Below are 27,273 nucleotides of genomic sequence, written 5' to 3' on the forward strand. Positions count from 1 at the left end.
ACCCTCATAAGGGGAGGAGATCTTACACCCTGGCTGCTTCCTCTGAACCCAAGCAGCCCATGGTCAGGCTCACACAGAGCCGTGGGTCCCCTTGATGCTGCCTCCATCCCGAATTGTTGTCCCGGGTTGTCCAGGAGAAAGGCTGGAACACTGCGGGGCTGGAGAGGGCGCCGGGAGGAGCTTTGGCACGGGAATACCAGAGCCAGCAGGAGCACCGCAAAGCCCAGGGATACCCTGAGCTGTGCTTCACAAAGCCAGTCCCACGCACCCCACTGTGTCCTGGACCCCCTCATGTCCTGCACCCCACCACGGATGCTCAGGGCTTTCTTTTCTCCTTCCTGGGGACAGAGACCCAGGCTGACGCCGTGTCCTGTGTCCCCCCACGCCTTCCATGGCCCTGCCCAGGCGAGGAAACCCCTGGGGGCTGCCCTGGGGTGCGGGACCCGAACCCGCCCGGTGTCCGGGGGCAGCAGATGGACAGACGGGCTCGAGGGGTCCCTACGGGCAGTGGGGTCACACCGGGCTGGGATGTCCTGGCGGGTGCAGTTCGTGGGGTGCTGGTCTCCGCTCCCAGCCCGGCACAGGAGGCACCGGCCGAACCCGCCCGTCGGGCCGGGGGCGGGGCTGTACCGGCAGGGGCGCGGCCGTACCGGGGAGCAGCCGGGCAGGGCGGAGCGGCAGCGGCAGCCCGGGCTCCGCCACGGGGGCTGGGAACGGGACCGGCACAGGGACGTGCCCAGGACGGCAGCGAAGGTGAGAGCTCCGGGATCGGGACCGTGCGCGGAGCCCCGAGGGCGGCGAGGGAGCCCCGCAGCCGGTCCCGGACAGCCCGGTGGGTCCGACCCGCCCCGGGCCGGCGGCGCTCGGAGCGGCGGACACCGTGTGACCGGGATGAGGCCATGGCCGGGAGTCTCACGGGTCCCGGTGCAGCCCCGGTTGGGCACAGTAGCCCCGATGAGGGGGGTCCCTGCTGGTGGCTTTGCTGGGGCTGTCGGGGACCGAAGGCACGGGGCAGCGAGGGCAGGGGGCTGCGGGCAGCCTTGCTCCGGGAACGAAGGGCACCCTCATCCAACCTAGTCCTGATGACTGGGGACACCGCATGAGCCCTGGGGTCTGGCTCTCCAGGGTGGGACACATCAGGAATGCCAGTGGGAATGACCTTTGGACCGCCCGGGGTGTTTGTGCTTTGTAGGGCTGGATGCCCTGAGCCGGTGAGGGACAGGAACAGCAAATACCTGCAGTGGTGATGGTGTGAGCCACGTCTGAGTTTAGGCTGGGCTAAAGGGTTACCAGGGTGGATCTGGCACAGTCCCCAGCCTGTGCTCAGCGTGGCCCCAGTGAGGGTGATGAGCTGTCGTGGCTGTCACCGCTGCTCCTGCTCTGCCCTCCAGAGCAAGGCTGAGCCAGGCTTTGGCAAACAGGGAAAGGCAAGGAGTGACCATGGGCTCTTGTGGAGGTGACAGAGATGTCCCTCAAAAGCTGCACTGTGCACATCGAGGATTCAGCCCTGAGCTTCCTCATTCACTGTTACCACCAGCACCTTCTCCTTTCTCTGCACCCAGATCTCCCTGGCTGAGGGAAGTACATTTGCAAGGGGTTTACCACTCTTGCTGCTTCTTGCAGCTTTTTTCCCACTAAGTTTCTTGAGGTGCTGGGGAAAGCTGAGCATTTGTCTTTGCCCTGGACTGGATGTTTGGGGCAGCTCCCACCCAGCAGAGAGCAGGGGAGCACAGTGTGGAGTGATGACCTGTGGTGATGGGGGCCATGGGCACCAGGGGTGCTGTGTGGGGACCCCCAAGCTGCAGCAAAGCTCACCATGATTAGAGCCCCTCTTTGCAGAAGATGCCAAGTGTGACTCTCTGCTGCATGGTGCCCAGTGCCTGCACCCTGCCCTGCATCCCAGAAGGGCTGGGAAGCTGCTCCATGGCTGCTGCTGTTGTCTCCCCAAACTTCACCTCCTATGACATCTCCAGGAGATCCCTTTTCCTCTGGTGTGTCACTGGGCACCCAGTACCTTGAAGCTTTGGCAGGAGCAAAGCTTTCTCTGTCTGGCAGAGCACCTGGTGGACATTGGGGCCCTATGCTGGATGGGAGCTGATGGGAACAGGGCTGGACTGGGGTTTGAGTGGGGCTTTCACCTCTGTCGCAATGGCCTCACTTCCCCTTCCTTGGCTGCAGCATGGGTTGTGTGAGGTCAAAGGAAGCTGGTGTTCAAGAGAAGATGATAAAAACTGATCCTGACCCTGATCCTGGCCCCATCATCCAGCAGGGTCACTATGTGAGGGACCCCACAGCCACCAACAAGAGGGTAAGTCATGAGGGATTTCAGGGCTGAGGTGTCAGGAGGGGCTCAGCCCCTGTCCTCAGCAGTGCTATCAGCACTGAGTGTGGAGCCAGCTGAGGACACTGGCAGTGCCCCTGCACTGGGGCAGGGACTTGGCCATGGGGTGGAAGCCCAGGCCACACTGTGACAAAGCACAGAGTGGACCTGATGGCAATCAAGGAATCATGGAGAAAGGGAGAGAAAAAGGAAGGTGTTGGGAGGGGGTGGAGATGCTGGTGCTTGGGCAGGTTGTCGTGTCAGGTGGTGCTGGTGCTGCCCCTTGGGTGCTCTCCTGCTCCTGCCACTGCTGTTGGGGCCAAGATCCCCCGTGGGAAATGGGTCTCTGCCAGCTGTGATGTCACTCTGTGGTTTTGTTGCACTTTCCAGAACAGTAGTGTCCCCAGCATGGCTGTGCCCCTGACCGAGGATGGTAGGTACAAGGGGGCTGCAAGTGGGTGCAGGGGGTTGGAGCGTGTGGGGGCAGCGTGGGCATCCTCTGTGCCCTAGAGGTGACACTGCCAGCCCTGGTGGGATGGGGGCTCTGGGCTCCCCTGAAGGGCCAGACATGACATGTGGAGACGGAGATGCTGGGTACTGTGGGGGTCCTGGCCAATGTCTTGGCCAGTGTTCATGGCAGGAGTGGCCAGGCACCCCATCCCAGCATGGGGAGGGGTGCCCAGGGAGCTCCCTCACTGCAGGCTTGGGGGACACCGTGGTGCTGGCACTCTATGACTATGAGGCGATGAACGCTGGGGACCTCAGCTTCCAGAAGGGGGAGAGGATGAAGGTCCTGGAGAAGTAAGTGCTGCTGGCAGACCCCCATCCAGGGTCTCCTGATGGCTTGTGTGGCCCTCTTGGGATTTTTTTCTGGAATTTGCCCTGGAGGAGCTGCTGGTGCCCAGGTCCAGGTGCCAGGAGCCAACCCAGTACCACTTCTATCACAGATCAGGGGAATGGTGGCAAGCACGATCGCTGGTGACAGGATGTGAAGGCTTCATCCCCAGCAACTATGTTGCCCAAGCCGACTCGCTGGAGACAGAGGAGTGAGTCCATCCCTGTGTGTCAGATCCTGGTCCCATTATGTCCCACACTTCGCCACTGCCATTGTCCTGCTTCTGCCTCATGTCCTGCCCCCAGCCCTGCCCCACACCAGCATTCCTTGGCTCATTTGTTTCTACTGCAGGTGGTTTTTCAAGGACGTCAGCCGGAAGGATGCGGAGCGGCAGCTTCTTAGCCCTGGGAACATGATTGGATCCTTCATGATAAGGGACAGCGAGACAACAAAAGGTGTGGAGGGGAGTCCATAGCACAGTGGTGGGGAGCAGCTGCCCAAACTCCTCATCCACCTTTGCCTGGAAGAGGAGCTCCCTCCACAGCCCTGAGGATCTGCTATGCTGCAGGGAGGGACTGGGGTGCCCATGCTCTTGTTGGAAGTGCCCCTGCAATAGCCTGTGGTGCTGCCACATGCCTGAACCCCACGGCAGGTATAAGGGGATGTGTCCCTTTGAGGCTGCTTTGGGTGTTTGGGGTGCAGGCGTAGCTGGCCTGGGGCTGAAGGGGTGGTGGCAGCACAGTGGGATGGGTGCTGCCAGCTCTGCTGGGCGATGGCTCTGTGCACGCCAGGAGCACCGGGATGGCCGGGGGCAGCAGGTATGTGCTCCCTGGGAGGTGCGAGCTCACCCCTCCCTGCCCAGGCTCTTACTCGCTCTCGGTGCGGGACGCGGACGATCTGCGGGGCGGGGCAGTGAAGCATTACAAGATCCGGACTCTGGACAGCGGTGGCTTCTACATTTCCCCACGAAACAACTTCAACACACTGCAGGAGCTGGTCCAGTACTACAAGGGTGAGAACTGGGGTGCCCAGCCCCCCTTCCCAAATGAGGCTTTGCCCCCGAGCCAGGCAGCTGGGCAGCTGGGGGTGTGCAGAGACTGAGGGGCTCCTGCCCATTCACCCCTGGGCTCCTGCTGTGGCACTGACTGCAACGTGCAGTGACTTCCAGACCTTCCCCTGTTGCTGTGGCTGGCCTGCTGGCTGTTACCACTGTGGTGCTGCTGTCCCTGAACACCCATGGTGGCCAGTGAGAAGCACAGTGTGGCCAGTGAGACAGGCTGGCTGATGGCCCTGGATACTCCCCTCAGGTCAGAGTGACGGGCTGTGCCAGAAGCTCACCTACCCCTGCCGTGTACCCAAACCACAGAAGCCCTGGGAGAAGGATGCCTGGGAGATCCCTCGAGAGTCACTGAGTCTGGAGAGGAAGCTGGGAGCTGGGCAGTTTGGAGAAGTGTGGATGGGTGAGAATGAGGGGGAGGTGGCTGGGAGGATGATGAAGGAGGAAGGGTGAGGGATGTGAGAGAAGGTGGAGGGATGGTGGGGTGGAAAAGACAGGGAGGGAGTGACCTGAGGGAGAGAAGCAGGAGATCATGCAGGTTACCCTGCCTTAATACAGGGGCTGGCTGGGGCTGGGCATGTGGGGACAGCCCTGGGCTGTGTGTGGTCTCCAACCTTCCCACAGCAGCTCTGTCTGCAGGACTGGGACTTTGGCTCCAAAGCCCAGTGCTCCCAAGGCAGTGTGGGAGTGATCTGTTGTGCCACCCCCAGCTACCTACAACAAGCACACCAAGGTGGCGGTGAAGACGATGAAGCCGGGCAGCATGTCTAAGGAAGCCTTCCTGGAGGAGGCAAACCTGATGAAGACACTGCAGCACGACAAGCTGGTGAAGCTGCACGCAGTGGTCACCAGGGAGGAGCCCATCTTCATCATCACTGAATTCATGGAGAAAGGTGCAATCCACATCCCTGAGTGATGTCTGTGGGCCAGGCCAAGTGGCAGCACTCAGAATCCTTGGGATGGTGCAGGATCAATCCCTTCCACATCTCCAGGCTCAGCTGTGGGTTCTGCCCCAGCTCCCAGGACTCTGGGAGCAGTTCTGGCTCCTGCCACAGCTTGTCAGTGCTCTGGGACAGGGTGCTGGGAGAAGGGATAGGGTGACAGCACTGGGAAATGAGGGATGCCTAAGAGGGGACAGATTAATATAAGCACTCCACAAGGCAGGAGGGAGCCTGCAGAGCTGCTCCCCCCTTGGCCTGATCCATGGGAATGGGATGGGGGATCAAGTGTCTTTCCAAAGTCCCCTTGTCCTGCTTGGCTCCTTGGGACCCTGTGCCACCCTAAGGGTGGGTGCAGGCTCCAGCTGAACCATAAGCCCTGTCACCATTCCCTGTCTGCAGGGAGTTTGCTGGATTTCCTGAAGAGCGATGAGGGGAACAAGCTACTACTCCCAAAGCTGATCGACTTCTCTGCCCAGGTGAGGAAGGAGCAGACCTTCCCTAGCTCCAAGTACCCCTTGTCCCCCTGAAAAGGGTGAGTGAGGGGTCTGGAATTTACCTGGGGCTTGTGCAGGGCCAGCCAGAAGCCTGGTCTGAACAGTGCTGGGCGTGCAGTGAGGTTTTTCTGTGGGCAGCCACTGCCTGCTCACCATCCCCAACCCGCTGATCTCTCAGGAGCAGAGGTGTGTGAAAAGAGAAGTGGCAGCTTCCCCCTCACCACACCAATATCTGCAGCACTCAGATAGCCCACCTGCACCTGAGCAGTGCACAGCAGAGCTGCACAGATCCTGGAGAGGATTTGCAATTGACTTCTATGTCTGCCATGGTTCCTGTAGCCCTCACAGCCCATGGGGCTGCTGTGCTTTGTGGAGAAAAGTGGGAATGAGGATAGGGCTTGTTTCCACATCTTACATTTGCACAGTCCCTTCTCTGGGATGTGCCAGTGCTGGTTGGTGTGGCCCAACCAAGCCCAGGGAAATGTTATCAATTTCTCTAATTTATAACTATTGATACTGGTAACTATAATTTCTAATTTGCTGCTGCTGTGACAGTTACCTGCAAACCTTACCTGCAAACTTGGCCCAAGACCCACAAACCCAGCATGGCCACACACCCGTCCCCAGCAGTGCTTCAGGACAGTGCCATGGTGGTGTGAAGGGCTGAGCTTTAACAGGAATCCTGCAGCATGATCCTGTGTGCTCCCAATGCCTGAGAGGTTCAGTCAAGCATGATTCCCTGTCTCCTGGAGGGAACATAGTGGGCTGTTGCCCCAGGGGAATGCCTATGAGAGGGCTGTCGTTCAATAAAGTCACCAGAGGGCTGTAACGGGCAAGGGAAGGTAGCTGGAGAGGCAGGAGGACTCAGCGATAATTATTTCAGGGATATTTTCAGGAGCTGATTTTGAGTACAGCAGAATGGGCTGTTAAACACCTCACAACCATTTGTACAACCACTGAGTCCCTGCTGCTTCTCCAGTGCTCCTGGGTGAGGACTGAACCCAGGGACCCTTTGGGCTGAGCTCAAACACTTCATAGAGGCACCTGAGCAATAGGAAAGCCAGGATGGGAGCCCAGACCCTGTGGGCTTAGACCAGGTCACTGTTTGCTGGAGCCGGCTGTGCTGGGGTCTGTGGATCAGCTGTGCACTCCTGCACACCATCTGTTCTCAGCAAGCTGGCTCATGCCAAGCCCGGCTCAGCCATGGCTCTGAGGGGCTGCTCAGAGAAGCTCTGGGGAGCAAAGGCTGAAGGGCTGTTAGGGGCAGGCAGCAGCCTGGCCCTTGTGCTGGGGCTGAGTCACTGCGGGCAGAAATGCATCTGTGGTCATGGAAATGATCCTTCCGCTCTTGCGCTGCCTGGTTACTTCTGTATTTAGTGGGGAGAGCTCTGTGAGAGCTGCACTTCACCCAGGCCAGCTTGTGTGCGTGTGATAAGGATGGGAGGCTCTCTCCTCTGACTGCTCCAGCCCCTTCTCATTCTGGATTGTGGTCACATCCAGGAACGGGGTAACTGTACAGCTTTGGGGTTTGGTTGTGCACACACCAGGTCACCTCTGCCTGATCAGGGCTGAGACCTGCAAACAGCACTGAGTGAAGAGACTTCAGAAGGCAGAGTGGTGAGGGGGGATTGTCAGGGCCCATCACAGCCATCCTGTACACAGGCAGAGGTGACTCCTCAGAAACTAGTCCAGAAGAATTCAGGCATCTTCCCCTATGCTTTTCTGCCCCTGCTAAGGAAGCTCTGGGATGGTGACCTTTGCTGCAGCAATTACAGTGAGCCATTGTGGGTGTATTTGGAGATTGCTCTCACATCTTCCCTGAGCAGAGAATGATTTGTTCCTCCTCCACATCCCCATGGCTGTGGATGAAGCAGTCACACCTTGCCCTGCAAACACTCACAGACACTTTCTGGTGATCACATTGAGCTCCTCAGCTGTCAGTTTTTCTCACACAGCAGCTTAAAGGTGTCATGTTGGTCACCCAAACCCCAACCTTTTCTGCTGGGAAGAAGGGATTCCCTGCTTGGAGAGTAGTTTCCACGCAGGAAAGTCATAGAATGGTTTGGGTTGGGAGGCACCTTAAAGCTCATCTCATTCCAACCCCTTGCCACGGGCAGGGACATTTTCCACTAGACCAGGTTGCTCCAAGCCCTGTCCAGCCTGACCTTGAACACTTCCTGGGACGGGACATCTATCTCCTGCTGTGGCTCGGCCTCCTTTCACCCTTTTCTGAGTGCTGGCCAAAAGCAGTTGACTTCTTTGGTGCTGAGGGTGTGTATGTTATTTCAAGCAGCCTTTTTGCATTTGCCTTGTTCCCCTGTGGCAGATTGCAGAAGGAATGGCTTTTATTGAGAAGAGGAACTACATCCACAGAGACCTGAGAGCTGCTAACATCCTGGTGTCTGCGATGCTGGTGTGCAAGATTGCAGACTTTGGGCTGGCCAGGGTCATCGAGGACACCGAGTACACAGCCCGGGAAGGTGCTGGGGGTGAAATGCTGGGGAGGTTCCCTTAGAGCCACTTGGCACCATGGTAGTCCCAACCCCAGGAGGGATGTGCTGGGTACATGGGGAGAAGGAAGCTCCTCTCATTTGCATTGCTTCACTTGTTCCTCTTCTGTTTGTTTCTTGTTCCCCATATTTCACCACCCATTTCTCAGCAGTTGGAGTTGAGTTCATGTTTTCCATTGGATCTCTTTGTCCAGGTGCCAAGTTTCCCATTAAATGGACTGCACCAGAAGCCATCAACTATGGATCTTTCACTATAAAATCTGACGTCTGGTCCTTTGGTGTCCTCCTGACTGAGATCGTTACCTATGGACGCATCCCCTACCCAGGTGAAATGCCTCCTCTAATCTGGTCCCAAACGACACATTCCACCTTCTGGGCCCCATGCATGGGGTCTGAGCTTGTCCAGCTCCATGGGAAAATCCTGTAATTCCTTATCATTAGGGACCATCCTGTATTTTATACTAATAATTATTTTGGTACCTTTTTTCAATGGGAAATTACCCAGTAAATGCTACCACAAATGGATCATGAAGGATCTGGGGTGGCACAAAGGGCTGTTCTGAGGAGCAGCTCTGCCTCCACACTGACCCGTTTTCATTGGAAGCAATGGATTGTCACATACTTAGCACACAGAGATTTTAATTTATACAAAGTGATTATAGACCCCATCTGACCTGGGGCACAAAACTCCATCCTAGAATAATCCAGCATCTCCTTTGTCCACCCTTCCCTGAGCAGGAACAATAGTTCCCCCTTCCCAGCCCCTCTAACCACTATTTCCTTCCTGGAGACATTGCCCAATGGGAGAGAAGTTTTGGTTTGCGAATGACTTTTAAGAAAAAACAATGATCAACTGAGTGATGTTCACGTGTCCCACCCTGTTTATCCAGGGATGTCGAGCGTGGAAGTGATTAGGGCTCTGGAGCATGGATACCGGATGCCCCGCACGGAAAACTGCCCCGAGGAGCTCTACGACCTCATGATGAAGTGCTGGAAGATCAAACCCGAGGATCGTCCCACTTTTGAGTACATACAAAGTGTTTTGGAGGATTTCTTTACTGCAACAGAGGGCCAGTACCAGCAGCAGCCGTAGCACGGGATGCTTGGGGCAGACACTGCCAGCTCTCCCCTGTCCCACCCGTGCCCTGCTTCCCCTGCCTGGCCCAGGAACCACAGCCGTGCTGGACTGGCTGGGCTGGAGGAAGCACAGGAGGAAGTGCACGATGGAGGGAGAAGAGATGTGGCCATACCTTGTGCCTTTCCCAGGAGCCTGAGTGTCCGTGGGGCAGTGGCTCCAGGAGGGCTGGCTGGAGAGTGGATGCCCAGACCCCAGGAGGGTGGACAGGGACGGAGCCAGGTCTGCTTTTGCTACAAGTCAAAACACAGATCAGTGTCTTTTAAACCCTTCTGAGATCTTATCACATCGTTCTGCAGAAGTAGGTACTTTAGTGTGCTGGCCTTGGCGAAATGCCGTGCAGTGCCTGTGCTCCCTGTGTGACTGATCCCAGGGGATTCCCTTGGGGCACAGTGCCGTGCAGCCCGTGGGCTCATCAGCAGCGCAGGATCCTGAGGTTTGGATGTCGAGTGTCACAGACACGTGTTCTCCTCTCTCCCTCCTGGGTTTCCTCCCCCAGTATTTTCACTGCAGGCCCTGTGCAGAGTGCAGGTGTCGTGAGGCCGTGCCACAGGGGCAGATGGACACAGACGGTGCTTTTCCAGGTCATCCCTGCATGGATCCCCCTCCGCTTGCCTTGGGAGGAGCCTCCGGAGCCCAAAGCCACGGCAAAATGAGCCTCTCCCCCAGGGCAAAGCTCACAGGCAGGATTTGTTCTCTGTTGGGGCATTTGCAGTGTCAGCAAGGGCCAGGTGCTCCCTCACTTTGTTGTTGTTTATTTTTAGTATTTCATGAGGTTATTTGGGGAAAAGGAGTAAACAATATATTTTGTTAAGACAGCCGTGCACCTCTTAGAGCAGGGAGATTAGGGCCTGTGATTATATTTTTGATACCAAGAGGCAAACGCCGTCGCTTCTGCTTTGGGATCTTTTTTTTTTTTTTTTTTGTAATTAATAAAGTATTTGTCAACCTTTCCTCTCCTGGCCGTTCCTGGCGGGCGGGGGAGAGGCGGATGGGGCTCCGGAGCCGGGCAGACCCGCAGCGCTCCCTGAGCGGGCCCCGGGCCGCGGCCCCCGGTGGGCCCGGAGGGACCGGGAGGTTCGGACCGGCCCGAGCGCCCCCGCCCGCCTCTGCGCCCTCACCACACATGGCGGCCGCGGCGTCGTGCCCGCTCTCCGTTCAAACGCCGCTGCCCTCAGCAAAGATGGCGGTCCGGACCGCCCCTTCCCTGGCCGGCTTCGCGGGGCCGGAAACCCGCTGGGGACCGAAGCGGAGACCCCCGCCCCACCCGGCCAGGCAGGAGTGCTGGGCCGGTCCGGCTGTAAGCCGGGCCCGGCCCCGGCAGCACGGAGCCCGGCCGCCCGGCGCGGCGCTGCCCGCCCGCCGCGGTCGCCATGGCGATCGGCCCCGCAGCCAACCGCGCGCCGCTTCCGGTGACGTCAGCGCCGACACGTGGATCCAAGATGGCGGCGTCGGCGGCGATGGTGAGTGCGGCGGGCCCGGCGTGGCCCCGCGTCCCGCCCGCTGTTCCCGGGCCCGGCCCGGCGGCGGCTCCAGCGCGGGGCTCGCTGCGGGAGCTCCGGTCTGGTCTGCACCGCGCTGGGAGGGGTGCGGGCCCGGTCTCTGGCCGGAGGAGCCGCCCCGGTCCCGCCCGGGGCCTTGCAGCTGCCCCGCGTCTCCCGGCGGTGTCACCTGTGGAGGGCAGAGCTCGGGCCGCCGCTCTGTGCCTGGGGACCAAGCGGGTTCCTGCCCCGCTGCCCCTCGCTCCCTGCGCAGCAAAGTTGGCTCCCTTTCCGCGGTTCCCGGCGCTGTCGGGGCAGGAGGGGCCGGGCGGGGGTGGGTTGTAGGGAGCACCGGCACCTCCTTCTGCCTTTCCTTCCGAGGTGTCAGCCGGGGCCCGGGGCTGGGCCGAGCGCGGAGTCTGTTGCTCTGTGTGTGGTTTTCACAAATGTTTGGTGGTGGTTGTCGGCTCCGAGTTTGAGCAGCTGCTTCGCCTTTCCCGCGTCCCAGCATCCCTGTTATTGCTATTGAATTATTCCATGAATTCTCGGAGAAGTGAAGGTGTTCCAGGTGAGCGTAAGTGCTCCCTCACAGAGGAGAAAATGAGCAGCTGAGACATTTGTTATCTACCTTGAAGTCTTGTAGGAGTAAAACGGATTTCCTCCTTGCTTTTATAGGAGGATATTTTTGTGGCAATGCATTGCAGGAATAGTCGCATGGATAAAGGATGTATGCTGATACAAAGGTCGCTGCTGGCTGGGCTCTGAGGTGACTCACGGAGTGACTGGGAGGGGATTGGGAGAGCCGAGGTTTTCCTTCAATTTGCTTTAAGCATCTTCTCACCCTGCTGACTTTCCCCCAGGCAGCGAGGAGGGAGTGCTCAGCTGGCTTTGAGAGCTGGGGATGATCCCACTGGGAATTTCCTCGTGTCTCTCTGTTGTGTGAAGGGCGGAGAAGGCTGCCAGCAGCTCTCCTGGTGTCAGAGGAGCTCTGAAGTCAGTGTGAATGCAGCATTTGTCTCCTTCTGAAGGGCTCTGGGTGGCCCCTCCAGTGCAGGGTGAGCAGGGCAGGGATGTAATAAAGATGAGCTTTTCCAAACAGTTGTCAGGATCATCCACGGAGGCAGCCCTTGGAAAAGGGGACTGGTGTCAGGGTGCCATTAGCACTGTTCTGTCCTGCTGATGTGCCTGGAGGCAGAATGAAGGTTGCATGTGTGAGAGAGAATGTTGGGGTTTTTTCCCCTCCCACAGAGTAGTGAGTTGTGGCTTTCCTCCCTTTCTGTCACCATATTAAAAAAGTTTCAGTAAGTGAAATGGATTAGGAAAGCTGTGTGAATCCATTTGGACAAATGGCTCTGCACAGGTTGTTTTCCCTGTTTTTCTTCAAAGCTGTCTTTGAAAGGTAATAGCTCCTGATTATGGCTCTTGGGTATCCCTCTTGCCCTTCTCTGCCAAAGAGAGATGGGACAATTCATGACATCCATCACTGTCACTTCCTGCTTTCTTTTCATCTCTTTGAACAAATACTGAGTTCTGTTCTTCAATTCCTGTGTGGATTATGAAACTTAAGACCTAAACCAGCTCTGGTACAGCACCAGCTCAATTCAGATGCTTGAAATTGTTGCTGCTCCTTGAGGATTTCTTCAAGTTGTTGGCAGTAACTTGGGCAGGGATGTCCTGGGTGCACGTGGCCAGGCCATGGACCCTCTGGAGCACGTTGGAGCTGTTGCAGAGTGTCCCAGGGAACAGCTGCCGTTTCCCCTTTCCCTCAAATAAATGCTGGAGTTCAGACTCTGGCAGTGGTAGCTGGAGGGACAAGTGTGGTAATAACTGGATGTTTTAGGGCCTCTTCACGCTGGGTCAGACTGGAATTTAGAGAACAAGTCCTCTGTTTTGGCAGCGTGGTTTGTGGGCCTTCTGCGAATTCACAGAAAGTGGCAACGTTGTTATAAATCTTTCTGAATGGGATAAACCTGGGGTTGTCTACAAACCCCAAGACTAGTGATAATTATCCAGAAGGGCCTTCTTGGAGAGGGTTTGTGTGTGAACTTTTGATCTGAGGGGCAGGAATGGGTGATTGTGCTTTTGCAGTTACTTTATTTACATCATATTCTCCTAAGAAGGGGTGTCTCTGCATGTTTACATATAGGAAAATAACCAGGCTTAAGCAATCTGGTTTTGCCTACTTGCAACAAGGTTTTTCTCAGTTTTGGGGTTGTGCATATTTGTTGTGCTACTTGTTGCACCATTACACGATTTCCTGGCACCTCAGATGCAAGATTGTCATTTGAGGAGGTTTTGTGCATGTTTTTGAAATGTAAATAGTTGGAAAAGGCTGTGAAGCTGTGTGTCCTGTTTGCTGGAAGTCTGGGCCTTGCCAGGACTCTGTGACTGAACCAAAACAGAGCTCCCTGCTGGAAGTTGTGACCTGGCACAGGAGGGAATTCAGCTTGCAGGCATCCCCTGTGTGAGACCATCACCTGGCCAGGCCCAGGAGTTACACAGATGCTTTGGGTGGTGTTCATGTTGCCATTTCTAAGCTGCTGCCTTTGTTTGGAGAAGATGAAGCACATTTGTCAGTACAAGAGCAAAGGTCCTGATGAGAAAGGCACCTGGCTTCACCTTCCCTGTGCTTTGCCAGCTCAGGAGCCTGCACTGGGCATTTCCTTCATATTTCATTTCCAAAGCTTCCCCCACCTGTTGCATGGCAGTTTCCCCATTTTTTGCTACCAACTGTTTTTCCTGGCAAGGCTTTACAGAGTCGCCCTCTTGTCTTCCCTGTTGCCTGGTGCTGCCTGAGTCATCGTCATCTGTGTGCAAAGACAGCCCTATTTCTGCCAAAATTGTCATCAGAAATTTCATCTTCTGCAGGCTCATGTGTCTCCTGAGTGTCTGCCAAAGTTCTGTCCTGGTCTTGTCACCTCCCAGCTTGCTGGGGCACAGGTGGCAGTGGTGGGGTTTTGGTTTTGGAGTGACATTGTGTAGGTCTGTCACTTCAGTGACAAGGTAAGGGCTGCAGGTTTCTGGCTGCTCTGGAGTGCAGGGTGGTTCCTTCCAGTGCTTCCCCTGTCCAGGAGACCTTTTCCTTCTCTGTGGAGATTCACTGAGCACTCCCTTTAGAGACTGGAAAGGCAAAATTTAGTGTAGCACAGAAAATAAGCCCCATGTTGCCTCAAGGCAGATCAGTATTGAAGGTCAGGCAGTTTTAACAAGAGTGTTTCCAAGCTGGGGCTTTATGCCTGCTCCAAGTGTATTTGGCTGTGCTTGGAATAGATCTGAAAATACCCTTTGTAAGCAAAAAAGATCACAGAATGATTTGGGTTGGCAGGGTCCTTAAAGCTCATCTTGTTCCACCCCACTGCCATGGGCAGGGACACCCTCCACTATCCCAGGGTGCTCCAAACTCCATCCAACAATTCCAGGGATGGGGCAGCCACAGCTTCTCTGGACAGCCTGTTCCAATGCTTCTCCATCCTCACAGGGAAGAATTTCTTCCTAACATACAATCTAACCCTATTCTGTGAGTTTAAAGCTGTTCCCCCTTGTCCTGTACTCCACGGTCTTGTAAATAGTCTCTCAGTTTTTCTTGTATGCTCCCTTCAGGTACTAGAAGCCCACATGTATCTGATGATTCAGAATTCATATTTTCTGTAGGTGCTTAGCATTTGCATCTTAAATACATTTAGACTTTCAACCCCCTTATATTTCTGCCTTTTTTGTTTTGTTTTCCCTCCATCCTGCTCAGTTCCACTAATTCTGGATGCTCTGGTTGGCCCTCACAGGTGTTGGGGCCAAACATACTTTCCTTGCCTTAGAATGAGACAGGAGGAAGGTGATGAAGAAGAAGGGGGTGTGCGGACAATAAATACAATTTTTAAATTTTTTTCCCCTCAACCTGAGGAGGGATCTCTATGATGGAGCTGCTGTTTGTCCATACCTGGCCTGTGGAGTGTTCCCTCTGGTGCTGTCAGACTGACTGATGGTGCCGAGGACACACAGGGACAGTGGGGATTTTGTTTCTTATGTCTGCAGCATTAGCTCAAGAGTTGTCCCAAACCAAAGCAGGTTTTGTGTGGTTTTCCAGTGGTGCCGTACACACAGGGAGTTCAGGAGAAGGGACTGAAGCTGGTAGTGCTGTGAGATTATACCAGAGCTGATGTCCTAATCCAGGCAAGCTGCTGCTGCTGGCTAATACTCTTTAAAGCTTGATTTTAATTTCACAGCCCTCCTGCCTGTGCTTGGCTGGGTTACTTGAGGTAACAGGAGGGGCTGAGGAGGCAGCAAGGTGTGTTAAATAAAGGGTTTTCTGCAGCTGTGTTGGGGTTTGGGTTCTCCTGGAGCCCCCACGGAGCTGATTGCACCTTGCAGCCTGGCTTGTCACCCTGCTCCCTAAAAAAGAGGTGAAAGGGTTTTTGCCATGTTACTGAGTTGTGTTGTGGCCTTGTGGGGTGAGGAAAGCAGAGTGGAGCAGGAGGGAGTGGTGATGTGACCGTCCCTTTGGGTGCAGTCACTGGTGTCACACCTCACTCCACAGTAAATACTCCTCTGCAGGTCCTGGCCTGTGAGCTTCCATCAGTGATCAGCTCCAGGGTCACTGCTGCTGTGCAGGGCTGACACACATCCAGTGCCAGGGCTACAGCCCTCTTCACTGCTGATCCAAGGAGTTTTCTAACACAGGGAGCTCAGTGGGGGCGAGCAAAAAAGTAAAGTAATGGCCTACTTGATGCCTCGTGGTGCAGATAAAAATGGCATTTTTCTTGTGGTTGAGCAAAGCCAGGGTTTTCCTAATTGCAGATGAAGAGGCAGAGACACGCTGAGTGGAAAGTGACTTGATGAGAGTCACAAAACAAAGCTAAGAACAGCTTTTGTGAATTTAATTCCTGTTTAATCACCTGACTGCGCATCCTTTCTAATGTCTGGGACGAGCATTTCCAGTCTTGTTGCCCATCTCTAACATTGTTCCAGTGTTTCTGTTGTATTTTACTGTTCCTTTTCCTTTTTCTAGGAAAGGCTGAGATATGTGCTGGGCCTGCTGTTGTTGCTACACAGCACAGACTCGTTCTACGTACCCGGGGTGGCTCCCATCAACTTCCACCGCAATGATCCCGTAGAAATAAAGGTAGGATAAACTCAGTGCTGTTAGTCTCTTTGGTTTGGAGGTTTTTTGTCTTTTGTTTTATTTTCCTTTTTTATACCATAGCAGATAAAAGGGGATGGGAGTTAAATGTGGGTATCCTGATGGTAAAATTTTGGGTTCAGATATTTCCTGTTTCACAGCATTCCAACATGATTCCTGTTCTTGCCTCTGATCTCTTCTACCAAATTCCTTCAGCTGTTGCACCAAAGTCCTCAAGATGTTGCTCTGTTTGGGAAAAGGGTCGATCCCTTTCTCACTGTGGCTTTGAAGTGGATTTAATTTCTCCAGCATTATGCTGACTGTCAAAGTGCTTATGCAGAGTGTGCCTTTGGGTGGAAGGTGAATGGTGGAATAAGATCTGAATCAGATTTTTCTCAATATCTGGTTTCCTCTGTTGTGCCTTTAGGGAAATCCACAAGAAGCTCTTCCTAAGTGGAGGTGTTTGCCCTTGAGCCTTGCAGATCTTTCAGCCCAGCCTTGCTGAGAGCTGTTCCTGTGTAGCATTGCTGGTACTCAATGACAGAGCTGCTGCACCTATCCACAAGGAAACCAGGCTTTGCTTTCAGACATCAATGATTTATAGCCCATTTCATTTATTTTTCTGAAGCTGTAGCCTCTGTCTCAGCAAATCCAGCACCCTTGGGGCTGCTGAGGTTGGCTGCTCCCACGTGAAGCAGGCACAGTTTTCTCTTTGGCCACAAACTGCCAGACGTAGGCTATTTTTAAGCAAATGAGACTTGCCTGTGGCTACAGTAAGCTTCCCAGAAGAAGAGGGTTTTGGAATGGTTGTTCTCAAAGGGATTTCAGGAGCCAAATGCTTCCTCAAATGCTTAGGCAAGTCAGTGTGTTTGCCAGCACTCTTCCAATAAACAAGCTTGGCTGTGTTACAAAACACTTCTGTTTTTCAGAGCAACTGTGGTCTTGGCTGTTGTGGTATGTCTCTGCACTTCCCTTGTACCCTGTGATTTGTGGGAACTCTCCATGAATGTTTGTGGTTGGTCACCTTGTCTTCCCAGACTGATGGCTCTCTGGCTTTCCTTGCAGAGATTAAAATTGCTGAACTCTTGGTAGCACTGGAGGCCAGACCTCTAGGTCCAGTGGGATATGAATTCTTGGTTGAGGAAGTCTTGTATGAAATGTGCCTCTTGAATCTCTTTTGAGCTCTTTGTTGTTTCTTAGGACTCCACTGAGACATAAATTTGTGAACCCACCATGTTTGGTTCTTTTGAGTGTTTCTCTGTGAATGAATTACTACTGGAAGTCTCTCAGGAACATCTGTCTCTTACTGTTTTTGATATAAGTAGTAGTAGTGTCTTCTGGAAGTGAGCTTTATGCGAGGTGTCTTGAAGTAAACATCAGCTTCTGGATGATGCTGAGAGGACAGGAAATTACCTGAAGTTTTTTTCCTGAGGATAATCCTTCCATTCTCCCTGCAGGCTGTGAAGCTGACGAGCTCCCGGACCCAGCTGCCGTACGAGTATTACTCCCTGCCCTTCTGCCAGCCCAGCAAGATCACCTACAAGGCTGAGAACCTCGGTGTGTACCTGTCAGACAGTGTAGGGGGGGTGTTTACAGGGGTAAAAGCAATTGCAAGTGTCACGTCTGCTGAGCTGAGAGAACCTGCTTCCTCTGATTCACTGTGTGCTGGCTGTCTGCACACAGCAGGGTCTGTGTGTTGGACAGAGGAAGCGCTTGTCCTGAAGGAGAGCGTGTAACCTGCTTCATAAGCAGTGCTTGATACTTCCAACAAAGTAGCTATACTGACTTGCAATCTTGTCCTTGCACTTGGGTAGCAAAGGAGACTTGTTGTGGTCCCTGCAGCTGCACAGTGCAGGGAAGCCGCATCAGCAGCAGGAAGCCTGGCAGTCTCCAACCCATGTTTTCCTGTTTTCCAGGTGAGGTTCTTCGGGGGGACAGAATTGTAAATACACCTTTCCAGGTCTCCATGAATGTGGAGAAGAAATGTGAAGTTCTGTGCAACCTTCCCAACAAGCCAGTTACTCTGACAGTGGAGCAGAGCAAGCTCATCGCTGAGCGCATCAGGGAGGATTACTATGTCCACCTGTGAGTCACCTGGAGCATGGATTTGTGTCAGGGGGAATTTGGTGCTGCGCACAAATTTGATCTAAAATCTGTTTTCAGCATTGCTGATAACCTCCCTGTGGCAACACGGCTGGAGTTTTATTCCAATCGTGAGGAAGAGGAGAAGAAGAAGGAGAAGGATGTGCAGTTCGAGCACGGATACAGGCTTGGGTTTATGGACGGTAACAAGGTAGAGAATGGAGGTGCTGTGTGAGGGTGCCTGGAGGAGGTCTGGGTGTTTGTTAGAGGTCTGCCAGAGAGTATCAGAATTGGGAATGCAACCAGAAGGTTTTATTAATAATGGAAATATGAGAGAGGGATCTCTTGTGGGCAGAAGAGGGTGGGTGCTGGAAAGGTGAGAAAGCCAGGAGTCCTTGCTTTTATTCACTGTGTAATTTTGGACAGGCTCAGGCAGTGGTTTCCCCTCAGCAGAGCAAAGGCACTGTGCCCCAAGACTGGCTGATCTCTGGTTTTGGAGTTTAGTTTACCCTCACCAAAGCTGTTTTCTGCAGTTGTTGCTTCTCAGCTTTGCCTCTTCCTCCCATGGGATGCTGATGTTTTATTTTATGTCACTGTTTCAGTTCTACCTGCACAACCACCTCTCCTTCATCCTTTACTACCACAGAGAGGATGTGGAGGAGAGCCAGGAGCACACCTACAGGGTGGTGCGCTTTGAGGTGATTCCCCAAAGCATTAAACTAGAAGGTAAGAGACTCTTGAGGAGGGCAGCAAGGGGGAAGAATCTCCTGTATGGACTAAAGCTGGATGCCACTGATGTATCAGGGTGCCAATTGTTGCTTCACAAGGCGCAGAAATGAGTCTAAATTATAAGAACAATAAACTGCTTTGTTATTAAGGAAGCACCAACAATAGAGACATGAATTGCGATCCCTGGAAAATCAATTCCTGTAAAAAGATCTGAGTTTGAGGTTTTGGGGTTGGATTTTTTTGCACTGTGTCATCTGTTATGAGGCATGTCTGGCATTCTAGCTCTTGCTGTGGCACAGATCTCCCTGACTGGGACACTCTGTGCTGGTTCAGGGACACACGGGATGCTTGGAACTGTTCTGGGGGATTGAAATTTAAAAATAATGGTTGGGGGAAAACAATCCTACCTCAGTGAGCCCAATGGAAAGGGGTGACTAGAAGGGCAGTTACTCATGGTGTGGATCACCCCACACAGCTCCCCTCTGGCAGGACAGGCAGTGCTGCAGAGGTCTTTTTCCTTACTGTATCATGTGGAATAGAAGGTTTGTTCATGGTCTAAATCCTTGGCTTCAGAACTTCTGGCTTTTATCCTTCCAGTTAAGGAGAGCCTTGTGCATAGCTTTCCTGAAAGTTTGTTAATGGTGCACCACTGCTGGTCAGGAGAATAGTTTTGCAAACTGCAGAGCAGGTGAGCAAGGAGCAAGTGCTTTCCCACCTGGAATTACTGCAGCCCAATGCCCTCAGGGTGATCCTCCATGGGAGAGGGGATGTCTGTGGGCTCACTGTGTGCTGTGCTTTCACTTACAGACTTGAAGGCTGATGAGAAGAGCATGTGCACCCTGCCCGAAGCCACGGGCTCTGCCCCTCAGGAAATAGATCCTACTAAAGAGAACCAGTTGCTCTTCACTTACTCTGTACACTGGGAGGTGAGGCAGTAGTGGGGAGCTGGCTGGCAGTGATGCTCCAAGTGTTTGTCACTGGAGCAGTGGAAGAGATTGGGAATGTGCTGGTGTGAGAAAAACTCTCCTGTTCTTTCAGGAAAGTGACATTAAGTGGGCTTCCCGCTGGGACACCTACCTGACCATGAGTGACGTGCAGATCCACTGGTTTTCTATCATTAACTCAGTTGTGGTGGTCTTTTTCCTTTCAGGTGAGTGGATGTGTGGGGAGAGGAAGGCTTTGCCATTATCTGCAGGGAATTTTCTTTAAGCCTTAGCTGCAGGTGGCTTGAGGAGGATGTGGCCACATCTGAGCCTGGTCAGAAGGAGCAGGAAACTAATTTAAAGTCTTCCAGTTCAGTTTCCTGTGGGGTCAGACAGTACCAGCCTTTCTCTTACTGGGGTCACTGAGGGAGTAAAAAAACCCACAAGAAAGCCACAATGCCCCATTTCTGCTGGAATTCTGCCTGCCCTGCTCCTTGGGGTTTTGTTTCTGTCTTTGCTGATGACTCAAGACCTCTTCTCCCAGCCAGAACAGTGTGTTGGTAGCTGCACAGCATGAGAGCAGCACAGCCACGTGGGAGCCTCTGAGCTGAACTCTGTGCTTGTTTTCAGGGATTCTCAGCATGATCATCATCCGGACTCTGCGGAAGGACATTGCCAACTACAACAAAGAAGATGACATTGTATGTGTGTGTTCCTTGGGCTGGAATTAGTGGGAGGGAAGCACAGGCCAGGAGAGATCCAATGTGCAGACTTGGGTGTATTATCTCTTCCCTTGCCCCTGTTTTCCTTCAAGCCCTTCCCTCCATGGAAGGGGCAGTTGTGTTGTGCTGTCACACACCTTTTTTCTGCCCAAACAATCACATACCAGTTCAGATGTCTTCACACCTTCTGCAGTGACTGCAGACAGCTCTGTAAATGTGTGCCCTGGCACTGACAGCTGAGGTCTCAGCTGTTTTTAGCGCAAGAGGAAAGAAGTTTCTTGACTAGACTGGTAATATTCAGTAGAAAAACTGGATCCAGGGTAGTTAACCTCTTAGGCTGGCTATGGTAGGACCTTAATTTCCACTGGCATATCACATCTAAATAACCTCCTTTTCCTGTTGTTGCTGTAGGAAGATACCATGGAGGAATCTGGTTGGAAACTTGTGCATGGAGATGTTTTCAGGCCTCCACAGTACCCTATGATCCTCAGCTCTCTCCTGGGTTCTGGAATTCAGCTCTTCTGTATGATCCTGATTGTCATCTGTAAGTGGCACATGTTGCACAGGGTGGCTGTAACACGAATGATGCTTGAGGATGTTTGACTTCGTCCTGGGCGCACCTTAGCTGGAGTGAGGCCCATGAAGCTGCTTCCTGTTGCCATCAGCCTGGGCTTGGTACTGAATGACATTGCCCGGCTGAAGGCAGCTTTGTGTGATTGCATTTCCTTTGCCAAGCTGATAGTGGGCAGGGAGACTTCTGCACAGGTGTGCCTTGCCTGCTGAGCTGCACCTGCTCCCATCCCTGGGGAAGCTGAGGCTGAAGCATGGTCTGTAGCTGAGATCAAAGCTATGCCTTCCTCTCTGAGCGGTGCTGGAGGCTGTGGATGCGTTATGCTGTGAAGGAAATCTACCTTTGCAGAGATTGCAGGCAGCCGTGGGTTGCAGATGGGACAGGCCCCTGTCCTGCAGCTACTGCAGCACATGTCCCTCAGAGCTGCTGTTCCGTGTCCTGTTTCCCTCTGCAGTTGTTGCTATGCTGGGGATGCTGTCGCCTTCAAGCCGGGGCGCACTGATGACAACTGCCTGCTTCCTCTTCATGTTCATGGGGTAGGTGTCTCCACAGCTTTCCCCCCATGCTGCCCTGCCTCTCCCCAGCAACAACAGCTCATTTTTGTTGGCTTGTTTCTGTCCAGGGTTTTTGGTGGATTCTTTGCTGGCCGCTTATACCGGACCCTGAAAGGCCATCGATGGAAGAAGGGAGCTTTTTGTGTGAGTCTTGGATGTTCTGTGCTGTTTATCCAGGTTTGCTGATGGCAAGATCTGTGGATAAGCTCCACACATTTGTGGTAGCTGGACATAGTCTGACTGTGCTGCACATTTGCTGTGGGTAGAGTCCTTGTAGCTGTACAGAAAAGGCACCACCAGAGCAAAGAGGATTGTCCAAGATCTTCCTCACAGCCCAGCTCTGTGTCCTTGTCCTGTAGCAAAAGGGACACTTCCTCCATGTGTGCCTTGTAGCAGGAATGGACTCCTTCCATAGGAATATCTGGCTGATGAGTTGGGTGCTCCCTCTTACACTGTGGTTCCTCTTGCAGACAGCAACTCTGTACCCAGGCGTTGTCTTTGGCATCTGCTTTGTCCTCAACTGCTTCATCTGGGGGAAACACTCCTCTGGTGCGGTAGGTGCCACCCTCAGCCTGGGGCCTGCTGGGTGGGATGGGAGAGGGTCACTGGGCTGATAGGGACTCACTTGGCTTCCCAGACCTTTCCAAAGGGGTGACTGGAGGGTTGGCTTGGCCAATGACATCAGTCCCCAGGGTAGGAGAACAGTCAGCCTCACTTCTGTGGCTCTTGGTGTGATTCCAGGTGCCTTTCCCTACCATGGTGGCCTTGCTCTGCATGTGGTTTGGGATCTCCTTGCCCTTGGTCTACCTGGGTTACTACTTTGGATTTCGCAAGCAGCCGTATGACAATCCTGTACGGACAAATCAGATTCCCAGGCAGATCCCGGAGCAGAGGTGGTATATGAACAAATTTGTGGGGTGAGTGATGAGTGTCTGGGAAATACGGTGAGTTAAGCCCCCTCCTCTCTGTCCCCTTGGGTTGCTGAGTGTCACCTTCTGTTGCTCTCTGGACATGGACAGATGGCAGATCGGGTTCCTTGAGACCACATTGATAATTTGGGTGTGGTGTGAGGGGTACTTGTAACCATGGTACATCCTCAACAGTGGGAGCAGTTATGCCATTTCCTGTGAAGTTTAGTATTCTGGAAATGTAGAGCCTTTGCTTGGAGTTTTCTGTGTAGTTACAAGGAATTTTTAATGTCCAGACAGTTAAATTGTGCTGCTTATGGTTTTTGTTTTTGCTCTGTAGGATCCTTATGGCTGGTATTCTGCCTTTTGGAGCCATGTTCATCGAACTGTTCTTCATTTTCAGTGTAAGAATTTTAACCTACTTTCCTCCTCAATAGGGTTCTTTTCATTCCAAAGCTTTTGAAAGGGAGGGAGTTTCCACTGGAGCAGTCTCCTGTTCCTGTGTTCTCTGAAAGGGGTAGCTGGTTTCTTCCAGGCCATTCAGTAGTTTCCAGAGAGAGCTAAGGGACTCTCCTGGTGGTTTGAAAGATTGTGGTAAAGAAATTTAAAATTTAGTGTAACGTTACATCAAGGAGGGGTTCTGCTGCTACCCATTTTTCACCTTGTATGGATAGAGAAGAATTTGCTGTTCCATTGCTTGGGAGATGCAGGGGAGTGAACAAACTACCTCAGAGCTGTCCTAGTACACCTTTTTGCAACCTGAATCCTCTAAAGTGACATTGTGAAATGTATTAGATCAGTGGTTTCATCTAGGTGAGGCTGAGGGGCTCCTTATTTTCCCCTGGATGGCTGCCAGAAGTTAGTCCTGTGTTCAGTGATTGATCACAATAACTTGGAAACAAATTCCTGCTGTGTGTTTATTTCAGGCAATCTGGGAGAACCAGTTCTATTACCTTTTTGGCTTCCTCTTCCTGGTGTTTATAATTCTGGTGGTATCCTGCTCCCAGATCAGCATTGTCATGGTTTATTTCCAGCTCTGTGCTGAGGTGAGATTTCCATGTTTGTAGTTTGGGTAGCTGTGGGTACCTGCTCCTGGAAAAGCACAGATCACATTATTGCTGCTGCTCAGCAAAGATTGATGTGGCCCAGCTTCACAGGTGTGATTGTCCCCAATGTCCCTTCACTCTAAAGGGAATTAAAGCTCCTTGATTATCTCTTAGGCTGGGAACTGTGGTTTCATACCAGGAACTTTCCTAGGCACAGGGTGTTTTGAGCTGTTCCCAAACTGTTCCATTCCATTCACATACAAAACAAAATGCAGGGCCAAAGGTGAGCCGTGTCCTTGGGCAGCAGCTGTTTTGAGCCTGACTGTCAGCATCACATCTCTTGGTTTGGAAACACTTTTGTGACAAAAAAAGTCCCCCAGTTCCAAATTATGGATTTCCTTTGAAGGAAGATGGGGTGATGTTCTCCCTGTTCTGGAATGGTCACAGCTTCCCTGAGGCAGTGCCTGGGGAGAAGAAAGTCAGGGGGATAATGAGGCTCTTTATCCTGTCAGGATTACCGCTGGTGGTGGAGAACCTTCCTGGTGTCTGGAGGATCTGCCTTCTACGTGCTGATCTACGCTGTCTTCTACTTTGTGAACAAGGTATTCCTCCTGGATGAAAGTGCTGTGGGTTTGGGGGTGACTGTGGGATCTGGAAAAGGAAATGGTGGGCCTGCTGAGTCCCAGTCTGTCTCTGCCAGCCCAAGGCAGTGCTGACAGCACTTCTAGACAGGAGAGAGGGGTGTGCCCCCAGACTTGTGCAGAGCAACATTCCTTGACCCCACCTCAAAGGGGATCTCCCTTCAGCTGGACAAAAATGAGTTTTCCTTCCTTTGCCAGAGCTCCCCTTGCAGAGGGCACTGGTTGGTTTCTCACCACTTTGTGTTAATTTGCTGATTTTTTTTTTAATCCTCTTCTTTTTCAGCTGGATATTGTTGAGTTCATTCCCTCTTTACTGTACTTTGGCTACACTGCCCTCATGGTCCTGTCCTTCTGGCTCCTGACGGGCACCATCGGCTTCTACGCAGCCTACATGTTCGTGAGGAAGATCTACGCCGCCGTGAAAATCGACTGACTCTGGGATCCCCCAGCAGGAATCAGACACCTCTGAGCACGTGTCCTCCCGGGAGGGACAGGGACATCTTCTCCCAGCTCTTTTTAAGGAAACAAAAATCCAGTGGGAGAGTCACAAGAGAAATAATTAACTCCTCGATTTGGAATGTAACTTTGGCACAGTGTACATGGATTCTGGGCTACTTCTGCGGGGAAAAGGGGTCTGTAGATACCTTACATTTTAACTTTATTATCCTGTTCCATATTTGAGGGAGTTTTTTAGCAGAGAAATATCCCTCTGTATAAGTAAACCCCCTTTTTGCTAATCCATCCTTTTTTTTATGTTGATGATGAACGGATTTGAGACAGCAGTGGAAACACTTGTGAAAACGTTTTCTTCCAGCCCCTGGGGTGCTCTAGGATTCAGGGAGACTCTTCAGACAAGTATCAGACTGGGTCTTTCTCCTGCCTTCGTGTCTGCACAGAAGAGGGAGCTTGACTATGGCAGAATAACCGGAGCCTAAAGGCTCACCCAGCGGGAGTCCGGCGCACTCCGATCACCGAAGGCCCGGCTTCGGCTTGTTTACAATTTGCTGGAGGTGCCATTCAGAGCCTGGGAAGTGCAATTTCACCCTGAGAGAGTTTGAGCAACCTTCGGCATCACTTCTGCCTCCCTCCAGCCTCGGACAGCACAGGCCGCTGTGGGAGGGTGGGATTGCCTCTCCTTCAGAAGGCAGGACAAAACGTCCTGGTGGAAGTGACGTGGTTGTGCTGGAATACAAGACTGGAAGGATGTGTGAGGTAACTACAAGAGTTTGTTCTGTCCATAGCTCTGCTCTGGATGAGTGAGGAATCGGGGCAGGCTCCTTCCTGGGAATGCCACTGGGATCCTGCAGAGGGCTGTGGTGCCGTGGCATTAGTGCCAAGTGATCTGAGGCAGTGTTGGGCCCGAGGGCTGTGCTGAAGGGGCTGGCACAGGCAGGTGGCCCCGTGAGCTGTCCCATGGCTGGGAATGGGGCTCTCTCACTGGCCCTGTGCTCCGGCTGCCCTTGCTGCTCTCTGCTCCTCCTCTGAAATTCTCTACCTCCAGGGAACAGGAAAAGTGTACACCCCATAGCTGTGTTTTGTTCTTCTCCACAAAAAGCAGTCCAAGCTCTCCTGGATAGCTGACATGGGCTCTTTTCCCATGGCTTGATGCCTGAATCGGCCCGTGGGAAGCTCTTTTTAAAAGAGGTTAAAGTTGGGTTGTGTTGTTTTGGTTTTGGTTTTTTTTTTTTGGTCATTTCAGTAATGTTTATCAGTAATAGGTTCCACGTTGCAGTGAAGGCTCCCTCCATCCCCAGACTCACTGGATTCAGCCAAGACTACAGAGGAGAGGTTTTTTACTGAGATCTGTGAATTTTTTTTTTTCTTGGAGTAAGATCTTCCAATGACCAGAGGTCACATCATTCCAACCCAAAACTGCCCCAAAGCCCTCCTTGCTCCCAGGGAGGGCTTTGGGGCCTTTTTAAATCCCAACGGCCATAAATTTCCATCTGGTCGTGCAAGGGCCTGTGTTCCTTCCCATTGGCCCTGCTCGTCATGCCAAAGTCTAATCAGCCAGGAATCATGGATGGAAAAAGGGAGGAGGGGATGTGTGAGCCAACTGTGCTGTGGAGTCCTGTGTCAGTTCTGATTTGAGGTCCCTCTCTGAGATTTTCGTTGATTTTTTTTTTTTTTTTTCTTCTTCTGCCCCTGCCCCAGTGGAGAGGCTCAGCCAGCATTGATTTCTCTCCCTTCCCTGAAGTGTTTTCTCTGTATTCTTTGTAATTTTTAATTAATGTATGTATTCTTTGTGTCCTATTGTAAATAAATCTGCCATTGTCCTGTCATCCTGCTCTCTTGGGTTCTCCTAAGCCACTTCTGGAGAATTTCTTTTTGTAACACTTGGCCTGTTTGATACCCACGTGGTCTGTGATGTGTGGCTTGGAATACTCTGGTTTTCTTTGTAGTATTTTTCTCCTGGTAAACTAAATTTCTCCCAGTGTGGCATGCCCTGAATGCTGCCATATATTGTAATAATGCCACCAGTTGAGGCATTTGGATCTGCTGATGCTGTGCTGCTGGGTAAGATCACTTGAGCAACTCGTGTCTTGTGTGAGACACATTGTTTGATGTGTGGCACTGATGGGCAGAGCAGCAGAACTGTTGGATGGCAGTGCTGGTCAGTGCTTTAGAGCAGCAGAGGGGAGAGGACAGCTCAGAAAGGAGCTGCCATTCCTTCCTCTGAGCGGGAGTTTAAAGAGTGCTGCTGCTGTGGAAGCTGAGCTGAGTATTGGCTTCCCAGAGGTTGTGTGTTTCTGCTGGGGGTGTGTGTGGCAGGAGATCAATGAGCCTTTGCTGGAATGCTGGCTGAGGGAGGCAAAGTGAATTCCCTTTTCCTGAGATGGTTTGCCCAGCAGAGCAATGGATGTGATTCCCCCAGGTTACAGAGTCCAGTGCCGAGGGCTGCTGAGTGTGAGAGAGACCAGAGCTGGCAAATACTTGAATTAAAACTCAGAAATCATCAGAATAATCCCTTCTCCCTTTAAAAGGGCAAAGGAAGCTTCAGCTCCACCACCAGGACAATCCATGCTGAACTTATTTTTCATTTTTGGCAGATGAGTGTATTCATGTTCTGCCACAGTCCTCAGTGCCAGGGGAAAGCTGCTGAGGAAAGGGCACATTTTAATGGTGGCTGAATTAGGAATGAAAACTAGAGCTGAAAACTAGATCTTTCTTAGACAAGCACCTAACACTGATCATGGCTGTCAGCTTTTAA

The 27,273-nt window shown here is 52.6% G+C and overlaps 2 protein-coding genes across 3 annotated transcripts; both read left to right on the plus strand.

Annotated features, from left to right (window-relative positions):
* Positions 1-674: 674 nt before the first annotated feature.
* Positions 675-10,659, plus strand: HCK (HCK proto-oncogene, Src family tyrosine kinase). 2 transcript variants are annotated; one of them, XR_014591271.1, is made up of 14 exons: positions 675-753; positions 2,179-2,308; positions 2,711-2,753; positions 3,022-3,121; positions 3,268-3,366; positions 3,507-3,610; positions 4,018-4,167; positions 4,463-4,615; positions 4,923-5,105; positions 5,553-5,629; positions 7,974-8,127; positions 8,352-8,483; positions 9,048-9,531; positions 9,715-10,659. XR_014591271.1 is itself a non-coding variant. In XM_083873534.1 (13 exons), exons 2-13 carry the CDS (start codon positions 2,180-2,182, stop codon positions 9,248-9,250), a joined length of 1,527 nt encoding a protein of 508 aa, XP_083729660.1. In that variant the 5' UTR covers positions 675-753; position 2,179; the 3' UTR covers positions 9,251-10,659. The 2 variants fall into 2 exon arrangements, 1 of the variants encoding a protein (XP_083729660.1); XM_083873534.1 differs by having other exon boundaries at positions 9,048-10,659.
* A 6-nt stretch (positions 10,660-10,665) lies between these two features.
* Positions 10,666-26,344, plus strand: TM9SF4 (transmembrane 9 superfamily member 4; the record flags this gene model as incomplete). The annotated part of the gene is made up of 18 exons (XM_083873535.1): positions 10,666-10,755; positions 15,776-15,889; positions 17,344-17,443; positions 17,803-17,971; positions 18,050-18,179; positions 18,571-18,694; positions 19,505-19,623; positions 19,736-19,847; positions 20,251-20,321; positions 20,754-20,886; positions 21,368-21,449; positions 21,536-21,611; positions 21,938-22,021; positions 22,209-22,384; positions 22,716-22,779; positions 23,302-23,421; positions 23,934-24,023; positions 24,346-26,344. 18 exons carry the CDS (start codon positions 10,666-10,668, stop codon positions 24,493-24,495), a joined length of 2,004 nt encoding a protein of 667 aa, XP_083729661.1. The 3' UTR covers positions 24,496-26,344.
* Between the last annotated feature and the right edge of the window lie 929 nt (positions 26,345-27,273).

This window comes from Zosterops lateralis (genome assembly GCF_965231275.1).
Source record: "Zosterops lateralis genome assembly, chromosome: 16".
Classification (NCBI taxonomy): Eukaryota; Metazoa; Chordata; class Aves; order Passeriformes; family Zosteropidae; genus Zosterops; species Zosterops lateralis.